The following is a 12,018-nucleotide window of genomic DNA, read 5'->3' as shown; positions in this document are numbered from 1 at the left end:
CAACAGCATAGACGCATCTCTTCTAGGCTTGTACATTGCACTCCGCAGGATTCATTCACCTCGTATTGTCTTTGCGTCCGTAGTAAACAAAGTGACCCACAGAATCAGCTTCTGCTACTTGCCTTTCATCGTGCATGACTGCCAGCTTCGTTTTCATCCCTCTGTCACCTCTGACAATGAAACGTCGTGTCATTAGAACGTGGCCAGTTTATACTCAACCAATGGGCTACCACGGTCATGACTCTTAAAGGAATTTAAAACAGTGGAGTGGTTCTTTTTTAAAAGGAAATACATTAGACATGTGACATGGTATCTCCTTAGTATGTTCACGTGTCAGGAGTAGAAGAAGCACGGAGGCAGCCCCCGCCCCTCGTGGGTGGCTGTCCGGCGGGCCCGGATGCGCATTTCATGGCTACTGTGTGCTGCGTGCTGTGCACTTTTCATTGTCATGAGAGCGAATGTTAGCACAACCGTCCCCACAAGAAAACAGCTTTTCTTGGCAAGTGGAACATGACTGAAGGAGCCAGCACTGGAGACATACGGTACCATGAATGAGAGCTGTGTTCCTTTATTGGAACCGAGTCCAGGCACTATTTATACTGCAGCATATTCAGCACCAGATTGTTCAAGCTTAATACTGAAACAGTGCATCATTTTAATATTTTTGTTCTGTTTACCCCCTGTTTTCAAGCATTATGTCAAGCATTGCGCACTCATTTACTTCATCTTGGACAGGACATGGCCTGACCAGGGAGTTCGCCTCCAATTATTGGGATTTCACCCCATAGCTAGAACGCGTTATTTTGTGAAGCTTTTAAACATTCACTTGAGTATGTAGGTGTTCTCTCTCTCTGATGATAACAAAAATATTTTTTAAAAGAACAGTGTAGTTGGACTTACCTGTATTGTCAAAACTAAAAATAAAAACGCTGTGTTAATGAGAGAGAGAGAGAGAGAGAGAGAGAGAGAGAGAGAGAATTTCCAACAGCCTGGGACGATTTGATTTTTCATAGCACACAAATAAAATTTTCATTACTCTGTGTTTGTGAAATGAGTTTTTCTTTATTTTTTCCTCTTTAATGTTATGTGTGCCCAGAGAAGATGGGTCCAGCTTAAGAGGAAGTTAGCATTTTCAGGACATGCTGCCGAAGCTGTCTCGTGAACCCTCCTGTGGCAAGGGTATCCCTAACATCGCTGCTCTATGAAGCCTGAGCTTGACCAGGATTTTATTCTCTCTCCGTTGTTCTGTGTGTGCCATCTGTCATGGGAACCCACAGGGAAAGGGGACCATTGTCACTCTAGAAAGAGCTGAGGAGCCTGGCCGGCTGGCTCAGTGGTTGAGCGTCGACCTATGAACCAGGAGGTCATGGTTCCATTCCCGGTCAGGGCACATGTCTGGGTTGTAGGCTCGATCCCCAGTGGGGGGCATGCAGGAGGCAGCGGATCAATGATCCTCTCTCATCATTGATATTTCTCTCTCTCTCACCTTCTCCCTTCCTCTCTGAAATCAATAAAAATATATTTTAAAAAATATTTTTTAAAAAAGATAAAAAGTGCTGAGGAATTAGAAAAGAAGGAAGTTGAAGGCACGGCTGCTATTTGCGATCTGTGGTCAGCCCCTGTGCCATTGGCGACACCCCCTCTGCCCGGTGCAATGCAACCTGGGCATGAACTCAAACTGCTCCGTCAGCTCCGAGCGCCGCTCACCGTGGGCTCGCACCACAGTCAGGATGTGACGGTGTCTGCCGAGCCCACACGCAGGAATTTTCTTGTACAATTCCAGGCCAGATCTCCTATTTACTTAAGGCTTGCTTGCTTTTTTTTTTTCTTCTCTCTTCTGGTCTATGAAATCAGCAGTCTGGTATATTTAGCATCCGGCTTAAGTTAGAGTGTGAATCGAGACTTTGGGGGAAGGAAGTGTCCTTATGGTTTGCTAAGTAATTTAAGAAACAGGAAAGCATGAAATAACCGATTGTCCGTGATTGAACCTCATCCCTTTCTTCCCCCCTTCCCCAGAGCGCTAGCTCACTCCACCGTGGGCCAGAACGAACGGGTTATTGGCCTGGGTTGTAAAATGTCTCCGAGTGGGGCCTTGCCTGTTGACTCTGGAGTGACCTTCTTAACCGCGAACAAACAGCGGCAGGTTTAATAAATGGCAGAGAGGTGTTTATGATGTTTCTCTTCCCCGCTCAGGAATAATCAAGCTGGGCAGGTGGAACCCGCTCCCGCTCAGCTACGTGACCGAGGCCCCCGATGCCACGGTGGCCGACATGCTGCAGGACGTCTATCACGTCGTGACGCTGAAGATCCAGCTGCAGAGGTGGGTCCGCACGTCTGCCCTCGCGTCCCGTCCGTCCGTCCGTCCGTCCGTCCGGCAAGGCGTCACCCCGGAGCCCAGCGCGTCTGTCTGTGCGAGTGTCTAGACACTGGGTGAAATGGGAAAGAAAAAAAGAGAGAGAGAGTGAGCAGGCGCGGAGGGGCCTTCCCCAGGCATCTTTGTCCTCCACATTCCAGCCGGGCTAGGGTTTGTTTTCAGAAGCAGCGGAGTGGTAACCGGGGGAAGGGAAGCTGACAAATCATTACAGATCTGCGGCCCATAAGGGGAGGTCCCCGCCGCCCTGCTCCCATGGGTCCTCCTGGGAAAAGCTCAGCACGGAGGCTTGGAGGATGAAATACCTCCTCGGTCTCAGGTTTGTGTGCTGAGGGCTGAGTGTTCTGCCGTGGGAGAGACTTACTAAAAATCACCGCACTGGACGCCTCTTCCCCTCTTCTCTCTGACCGGCCGCCGAGATTCTGGGAATGGCGACTGTCTCCCCCTCCCCCCACCCCCGCCCCCCATACAGCGTCCAGAACAAATGGTGCCTCTTTCAAAGACTCTAGAGCAGTGGTTCTCAACCTTGGCTGCACGTGAGAATCACCTGGGAATCTTTTTAAAATCCTGATTTCTGGGCCTCATCCTCCGGAAATTCTGTTTCTTTGTTACTACGTTGTGGCCCCAACATTAGTAACAAAGAAACAGAATTTCCGGAGGATGAGGCCCAGAAATCAGGATTTTAAAAAGATTCCCAGGTGATTCTCACGTGCAGCCAAGGGTGAGAACCACTGCTCTAGAGGCACTCTGCAGAGCCTGCTCCTGTGCATGCCTGCGAGTCACGTGATTTCAACCATGTCCTATAGTGTGAAGGCTTTGGATTTGCCGCTTTCGGAGAACTTGTGCTCTGACGGGAGCACGGATAGCTTTGGTGTCTTCTCTTAAAAGTTCTGTTTCGGGGAGGAAAGCCACATCTCTGCATCATTCTGTGAGAGTGAAGGTTGGGCCTTTAAACTTCAAGTCTGACGGAGCATTGCTTGACATTTAGCCTTAGGGAGGCCCAGTAATTCCATTTGTATCCTGGAAGTTTATACTCCCACGGCCACACCACTTCCTTCAGCAGATGAGGGAAATCTTATTTTTAAAAATTAGCAAAAGTCCGAAGGGGCTTTTTTTCTCAGGCTGGTGTGAGCAACTGCTGGGCTCTGTCAGGGGCCTAGAGAAGCCGTTTTCTGCTCCCCTTCCCTATTTGGGGCCCACACTGGGTTGCGTTCTTTAGCAGTTTTACTTTTAAATATATATATATTTTTATTGATTTCAAAGAGGAAGGGAGAGGGAGAGAGACATAGAGACATCAATGATGCGAGAGAATCATTGACTGGCTATCTCCTGCACACCCCCTACTGAGAATCCAGCCTGCACCCCGGGTTGTGCCCTGACCAGGCAGCAAACCATGACTTCCTAATTCATAGGTGGACGCTCAACCACTGAGCCACGCAGGACGGGCCTTTAGCAGTTTTTTCTAGTGCTGCCGTGGGGCCGGGAGGAACCCACACCTCTGCAGTCAGGCCCTTCATTAAGGTTTGCCTGTTGCTTCTCGCTGTGTTTTCCAGTTGCTCCAAGTTGGAAGACCTGCCCGCAGAGCAGTGGAACCACGCCACCGTCCGCAATGCCTTAAAGGAACTGCTCAAAGAGATGAACCAGAGCACACTAGCCAAAGAATGCCCTCTCTCCCAGGTCAGTATCTCGGTCGGGGGGGGGGGGGTCCGGGGAACGGGAAATGCCACAAGGGACCATCCCGCGGGAGGGCACACCGGCTTCGACAGCTGTGTTTTATTTATAGAGCCGCACTGCATTTTGGTTGGAAAACTATGGAGATGGTGATGCTTTTTGTTGTAGCATAGAAGGTACCAGTTACTGAAAGCTTTGATGTAGTGGGAGTGTATTAAAACCTTCTACATCTACAATCTTTATCTTTTCATTTGTATTCTAGAAGGTAGGTATCAGTGTCTCCATTTTATAGATGAAGAAATCCAGGGAGAAGCACTCGACCTGCCTGAGCTTGGTCGGCTGGTTAAGTGACACACTGAGCATCACCTGCCAAAGCTGAGGCTCCAAATCACTGCATTACCTGCTCAGTGGAATGAGTTAGCCACGCCTGACTCACCTTTATTTATTTCTGTTTATTTATTGTCCAGCAGAGAGAGGTGATCTGTGCATCGTACACATTTGTCGGGATTTTGTAGTGAATTCACCAGGTGGAAGTTCACTGGGAGAAAAAGTGATGCTGCACTTCTAGTGACCAAAACAAGAGACTGAGAGGATCGAAGGGGGAAGCAGCAGACAGAAGGGCTGCTTGTCCATTTGTGTCCATGGGCAGGACCCCACTCTTCTGAACGATGAGATAACATGTTGGTGGCCAGAGGCAGTGGCTTAGAACTGTGGCGACATGAACTCAGGTTGACATGAGTTAAAGCCACTCCTGGAAGTCCACTTCCTGGTGTGAGTTGCTACACTTGGTGTAAGACAACAGGTTACTTACCTGCCTGTGAAGCTCACGGGAAGGTGATGCGAACCGTAGAACCGGAGCTGGTTCTCGGATGATGGAGCCTTGGGGAGAAGCAGGGAGCCTGGTGGTTCAGAGCGCGCCTTCTGGAGGCAGGTGGATCTAGATGCATGTCTTGGCTTATGGCCTCTATGACCTCACCTTTGTGAGCCTATTTCTTTGTAAGCGAAACCAGGATGGAAATAGTTCTAAGTCATAGAGGGAGAGCTATTTTGGCCTGCTACATGGTGTGCGGCGATGTTCTGTGAACAGTATCAGCTGTTATGATGGAGACATCATATTGTTGGAGTGAACAATTTTTTTTGTGTGTGTCCTGGGGTGTGTTTTAGTATTTAGACCCTCTGAGACAAATCATACTATTCATGTTTTTGCTCCCAAAATATCAGGGAGGCATGCATCTGAGTAGTAGGCAGCTAGACAGAAAGGGAGGGGCACTAGTCTTCTTGATCTGCTCTGGAAACCATTGCACAGGTTGGTGAATGAAGTGAGTCAACCATGTCAGACCCATCTTTATTTATATGTATTTATTGAGCCCTTCCCATGTCTCGCAGAGAGAGAGGTGGTCTTTGCATCATACACATTTGTAGGGATTTCGTAGTGAATACTCCAGGTAGAAGTGCATCTGGAGAAAGAGCGATACTGCATGTTAAGTGAACTGATCATAAACTGGTTCTGTGCCTGCATTGGTGCTTACAGTGCACACCCAGGCCATTTCAGTGCCTACCTGTAGGGATGTATGCAGGTGCTAAGGCTGTTGCTAGAAATTTGATTTATTCCAATGTGATAGCTCATGAAGTTATAAAAAATAATTATTTTTGAATTATTCTGATCATACGCAGGGACTAAATAAAGAGCAGTTTAGGAAAAGAACTTTCAATCATTTGTCCTGATTTCACAATTAGTCACAATGAATTGCCTCTTGGATTTACGTACATGGAAGTCAGAATGGGCTTTGCCTGGAGGAGGACAAGTTCCTAACTTAATATCACCAACTCAGAGTTTTATCCAGGGCTTTTAAGGCCGATGGAAATTTGGCCCAAACTGATCTATCATGATGATCAGGCCTGATTATAACTAAGACATGTGACTGGAGAGAGGGCAAGAGTGGAAAGAACCCAGATCAGAGGCTGAGAGCCCTGAGCCCCAAGGCCTGTTCTTTGATGCCGGATGCGTGATCCTGGCGAGGCCTGCGCTCCCCGAGCTCCATCAGACGCTTCTGTCAATGCGACATGATCGTGTCAACACATCTTCCGTCATTCACAGGGCTGCCTGGAGGTTCACATGACATCATCTCTACTCCTGCTGTAAACAGAGCTCTCTCTCCATTTTCCATGCCCATTGCTCGCCCACCTAGTTGCCTGACCTGAAAAGTTTCTTCTCTCATGTTTGAGCCTGTGGGTCCCACTGCCTCCACGTCGAAAACCGTCCTCCTTTGTGCCAGGGCCTTGTGGAGACTTCCCTCACCTCTCATCTGAGATTCTTTAAGTTGTCATGTGTCATGACTTTTCCCCTGCCCCCTGCTGCTCCAGCCCTACTGCAGGCCATCTCCTGCCATGTAACCCTCCCATCATCTCCGCCCCCTTCCCACACCCGGTCTGTCGGTAGCACAGACTCTGTAGCATGGCCTCTGAGAGCCATCGGAAGACTGTCCACCTGACCTCCCACCAGAGCCATCTGCCCCCTCTACCTGCACCTGCTCTGTGCTCCAAACACATGGCATTAATTACTTGGAACATTTGCCATTGTTCAAACTTCACCAAAATATTCCTGAAGTGGGAGAAAGCTACCTAGTACCCTTGTACTTTGTAAGGTTACCAAAGTATCTTGTGTTATTTTTAAAAAAATGTTTTCATTGATTTTTTTTTTTAGGGAGAGGGGCAAGTGGAGGGATAGACAGATAGAAACATCATTTGGTTGCCTCCTGCATGCCCCCTACTGGAGATCAAGCCCGCAACCCGGGCATGTGCCCTGACCTCTTGGTTCATGGATTGACGCTAACCGCTTAGAACACCAGCTGGGCTTCTTGTATATTTAAAAAAAATGTTATTATTGATTTTAGAGAGAGAGGAAGGGAGATGGAGAGAGAGAAAGAGAAACATTGATGTGAGAGAGAAACATTGATGGGCTGCCTCCTGCATACCCCTTATTGGGGATCGAGCCCACAACCCTGGACACACCCCAGCAGGGAATCGAACCTGTTACCTTTTGGTGCATGAGACAACATTCAACCGAATGAGCCACACCGCCCGGGGCAGGTTATTGTGTTATTTTAAAAATTCACACCAAGTTTATATTCTGCTCAATATACCGGTGTTTTTGATATTTAAAAAAAGCCTTGGAAATCACTACCTGTAAAATTGCTAACCGTCTCCCATGCTCGTGGGACTGGCCCTTTAGGGAGATGCACCGGGTTGGCCTCTGGCTCTGGCAGCCCTTGCACACCTGCCGATGGCCCGGAGTCACCGCTCGCTCTCGCACGTGCTTTCTCCAGCATGCACTGCTCTCTCCTACTGATGAAATCTTTCAAATATCTGCAGAAAGTCAGCGCTGGGGCAGGACTCTGACCTCCGCTTGAAGTATGGCTTCTGCTCTCGGCAGCCTCTGCACACCCCTCTGTCCCAGCGCTGATCCCGGCCCACTGTCCTGGGGTCTGCCTGTCCCATCACGGATGAACTGCCCACAGTCGCAGACGCCAATGGGAACATGTTTATCGTCATGTCCCCATTCAGCACAACGTGTCTCTTCCCCGTAGCTGAGGCTCTAAGGCTGGAGTTCTCCATCTCAGTCCTATTGACCTTCTGGGCTGGACCCGTCTTGGCGGTGGGGTTGTCCGTGTGTTGTAGGATGTCTAGAGCATCCCTGGCCTCCATCCCCTAGATCAGTAGTTCTCAACCTTCTGGCCCTTTAAATACAGTTCCTCATGTTGTGAACCAACCATATAATTATTTTTGTTGCTACTTCGTAACTGTAATGTTGCTACTGTTATGAATCATAATGTAAATATCTGCTATGCAGGATGGTCTTAGGCGACCCCTGTGAAAGGGTTGTTCAACCGCCAAAGGGGTCGCGACCCACAGGTTGAGAACCACTGCACTAGATGTAAGTAGCATCCCCCTCCCTCCCCCACCCCCGTTGTGACAACCGTAATGTCTCCAGACATTGCTGGGTGCCCCGTGAGGGAGCACTGTCACTCTCTCGTGAGAACCACTGCTCTAACGGGTGTAAAGAGTTCAGGATGGTCCAGCGGGCGTGGCTCAGTGGTTGAGTGTCGACCTATGAACCAGGAAGTCATGGTTCAATTCCCAGTCAGGGCACATCCCCAGGAAGTCATGGTTCAATTCCCAGTCGGGGCACATGCCCAGGTTGTGGGCTCCATCCCCAGTGTGGACCGTGTAGGAGGCAACAGACTAGTGATTCTCTCTCATCATTGATGTTTCTCTCTCTCTTTCCCACTCCCTTCCTCTCTAAAATAAATAAACAAGTAAATAAATAAATGAAGAGCTGAGTAGGAAAGTGTTGTGGAAAGTGCTGTGCGATGTGAAGGTTTAGTAATGTGACAGTGTCCTTGGCAGCCCTGCAATGTCTTGAACTAGTGACAGTGACTGCAGTCAGCTGATAGGTGATACCCAGCACAGTTTTAGTCAAGCGGGCTGGGACTGCTGTTTAGATTTGGGGGGGATTTGACTTGGGCTTCTGGGGTGCTGTGTGATTTTGATCTCAAAGGAGGAGTCCTCAGCCAGCATGGGCACGGAATGTGGACCCCTCCCTAGTCCTGCAGGTATTACCCTCAAATGTCCCAGATTGTTCACCTGCATCGCATGGCTGGACTGCATTTAGACAACCTCACTTATTCTGTTGGAGGTTGCAGTAGAAGAGGTGCAGTGGATTAATTTCTTGAAGTTCAACCTATGGAACGTGAAAAAGAACGCATTTCTGTTCTAAGAAGGTGAAAGGGTAATTGAGCAGTGCAATCCACCAGCATATGGAGCCCTGAGTAAGCGCCTGGCACTTTGCAGTGGTCTGGGGATATGGTGGTGACAATGGGGACCAAGCCTTCTATCTAGGAAGAGGAGAGCGAAGCACACAGCATTGCTTGCTTCAAAGGAGAAAGGTTGGCTATTGGGATATTTAAAATAGACTCCACTCATGAGTAAAAGATGTCTAGCTTTATTTTTTTTAAATATATTTTTATTGATTTCAGAGGGGAAGGGGGGGAGAGAGAGGGGGAGAGAGAGAGAGAGAGAGAGAGAGAGAGAGAGAGAGAGAGAGAGAGAAACATCAATGATTGATTGGCTGCCTCCTGCACGCCCTACATTGGGGATTGAGCTCCCAACCTGGGCATGTGCCCTGACTGGGAATCAAACCGTGATCTCCTGTTTTTAAATAATTCTTCCTTATTACCCCCAAACTAAACCATTTTAGATCTTTCTTTCCTCACTCAAATTTGGCAGTTGCATAAAGGAATGACTCAGTGGCTAATACAGCCTTTCCTGAACTTCCCAGTGGGCTGCAGTTCAGAAGAGCACCCCGGACATGGAAGAGTGGGAAGTCCATGCAAGGGCAGATGAACACATCTCTGTGGCTTATTTATAATTAATTGAGGGAGAGTTAAATGATAAAACCCCAGGCCTCAGGGTTTTGATCCATTGAAATAAGGAGAGCTCACAGTCCCTGCCTTGTCGGCCTCATAGGTTAGGATGGCCAAAGGGAATGGCTGAAAAGACCATCTTGTTGATGAAAATTGCATTGAAAGAACAAACAATCTGTGAATGAATGCACCTTCCAATGTCCCTTTGCCCGCCCCCTCTCCCCAACCATGCTCTCTGTGACTCTAGATATGCTTAAATTTTTTTGTGTGATAAAATACATATAACATGAAGTTTATATTTTAAACCATTTTTAAATTTACAATTGAGTGTCATTAATTAATTCAGTGTTGTGCAACCATCACTCCCATCTGTTTCCACACTTTTCATCATCCCACAGAGAAAGTCTATGTCCATGAAGTTATAATCCCCCGTCCCCTCTCCTCCTCAGCCCCTGGGACCCCTCTTCTAGCTCCTGTCTCTGTGAATGTGCTTATTTTGGCACCTCATAAAAGTAAGGTCATAGAATAATTGTCCTTGTGTGTTGGCTTATTTCAAGCATGCAGATATGTTTTCAAAGCTCTGTCCCATGTCCCTAGTTGCGGTTTTACTGTCAAGTATTCATGGAATAAAATGACTGACCAAAGTTACTGAACTGCGAACACTAGATTTCCAGTATGATGGTGGAATAGCATTGCTAGTCTTCTTTAGAAAGAGGCTGTAAGATAATTATTTCTGTTACCCCTGGCAAACAGAGTCCATTTGGGGATCATTAAAGGACTAACTTACATGTACCATATGCCAACATAATCGGGCGGTGAAATCAGGCAGCCAGTTGGGTCAGGAGAAGAAAACCAGTTGATCGTGTCTCACCTACAGACAAGCAGATGATAACTTCTGGGCCAGTCTTGTGCTAACCAGTTGCCAATTGTCTGTTTAATTGAATCTTAAATTCGCGTATGAAGTGAGGATGCACCCTGTCTTGTAACCAGCTCTCAGTTGTTATTTTCATGTGAAGTTGTTTTAGTTCGAGGCCCAACCTCATGAGCTCAGGTTGACGGAGGCTCTGGCAGCTTGAAAGAACGCCTGAGTGGGTGATGGAGGGTCCATGTGAAGTGATTGCACGGAGGGGAGAGAGCCGGCATCCATTGATCCCACATCTTGTGTTAGCACTTTTTCACGCATCATCTCCCCGAATCCTGACACCCTTCCAAGGCAGGTGTCCGCACCCCAGGCCCCCAGAGGAGGGGCCACCATTCGATACTCAAGTGTCTCCGCGGTTATTTCGGAGGGAAACTCTCCCATGGAGGCTTCTTATGCCCCAAAGCCTGGAGTAAGTGGTTCTTTCAGCGCCGATGGTAACAGTTTTCCACTCGGATCACGGATCACGTAGCTCAGAAAGGGCTGGAAAGCCATGGTGGGAGGCTGCCGAATGGCAGCACGAAAAAGTCAAAAATGAGCAAGGAATGCATGCATTAGTTATTGCCTGCGTCATGCTGTCCTCCAGGTTAGCGTGGGCCAAGAGGCCGGAGATGCCGGCTTCTCCCTTACTCTCACACTCTTTTTGCTAAACAGGACATTTGCACTGGCAGAACGTCTAACCATCCACTTTGCTTTTAAAATGTTCTTTTTTAGAGCAACCGTATTATGTGTCTGCAAGTTGGCTACTCTTATTATAACGTTCCTGTTCAAACAAATCTCACCGAGCCACGGGGAAGGTAGTGAAGAATAGACTATTCTTGTATCTTTCTCTTTTGGGGGAGGGAGAGGGGATCCTCAGATTTTTCTAAGTGTCTTGTACAGATCATCTTAGTTCATGGTTATTGTTTTGCTTTTCCTATTAAGTTTGATTCCTTAGTTTTCTCTGACTCAAAACTTAATCCGCTCATAGAAGGGGCCTGAGGTCACACCGTTGTTTTACTTTCTGTCACCTTGTTCCCTGCTTTGTCTAAAGAATTGATTGCAGTGTCCAGTGTTGAGTGTGTGCTGGCAGATGGAGGTGATGGGGAATACGTCCTTCCTTTCATTCATTCGCTTCCCTTCTTAAGAGACCCATGACACAGTGGGGCCTGGTAGTGGTGTCTCTTTGTGGGGTTACCCATTGTTTTTTGACTTTGGACAAGATGCTACATTCTGAGGTTCGTGTCCTCAATTTGAAAATTGGAACCTTAGTTCTAATCACAGGTGACATCTGTTCTCTGACTAGTCAAAAACACACATGAATGTAGTTAACATTTGTCTGAGGAACCTAAAACAAAATTTCTTTTTAGATAAGGCAGTCTACTTAGCTCTTGTAAGTACTATTAGCAGTATTATGATATGCTTTTGCAATTTGGCGTGGAGCAAATTCAAATGAGCTAGTAAACTTTGGAGTAGCTAGCTCTGGTATATTTCAATTTCTCAAATACCTCCTTTTATATAAAAACCCCTTAAAACTTGCAAATATTAGTGGCAAATGATGTGTCAGAGTGACTGCAAATGAGGACACTTTGATTATATGCCCCATCTACAGTCTTCATATTTATAATCTCATGATTAATTACAAAGAAGTCTGG

At 47.5% G+C, this 12,018-nt stretch overlaps 1 protein-coding gene across 1 annotated transcript in view; it reads left to right on the top strand.

Annotated features, from left to right (window-relative positions):
- SATB2 (SATB homeobox 2) overlaps positions 1 to 12,018 on the top strand; it is a 172,502-nt gene that overhangs the window by 72,591 nt on the left and 87,893 nt on the right. Inside the window, exons 4-5 of the mRNA XM_036320855.1 lie at positions 2,194 to 2,320; positions 3,925 to 4,048. Coding sequence (XP_036176748.1) covers positions 2,194 to 2,320; positions 3,925 to 4,048 — 251 coding nt within the window. The remainder of the gene's footprint in view (positions 1 to 2,193; positions 2,321 to 3,924; positions 4,049 to 12,018) is intronic.

This window comes from Myotis myotis, unplaced genomic scaffold, assembly GCF_014108235.1.
Source record: "Myotis myotis isolate mMyoMyo1 unplaced genomic scaffold, mMyoMyo1.p scaffold_m19_p_8, whole genome shotgun sequence".
In the NCBI taxonomy this organism is placed as follows: domain Eukaryota; kingdom Metazoa; phylum Chordata; class Mammalia; order Chiroptera; family Vespertilionidae; genus Myotis; species Myotis myotis.
The sequence above is the reverse complement of the archived record's forward strand: the minus strand, read 5'-3'. Positions and strand labels throughout refer to the sequence as shown.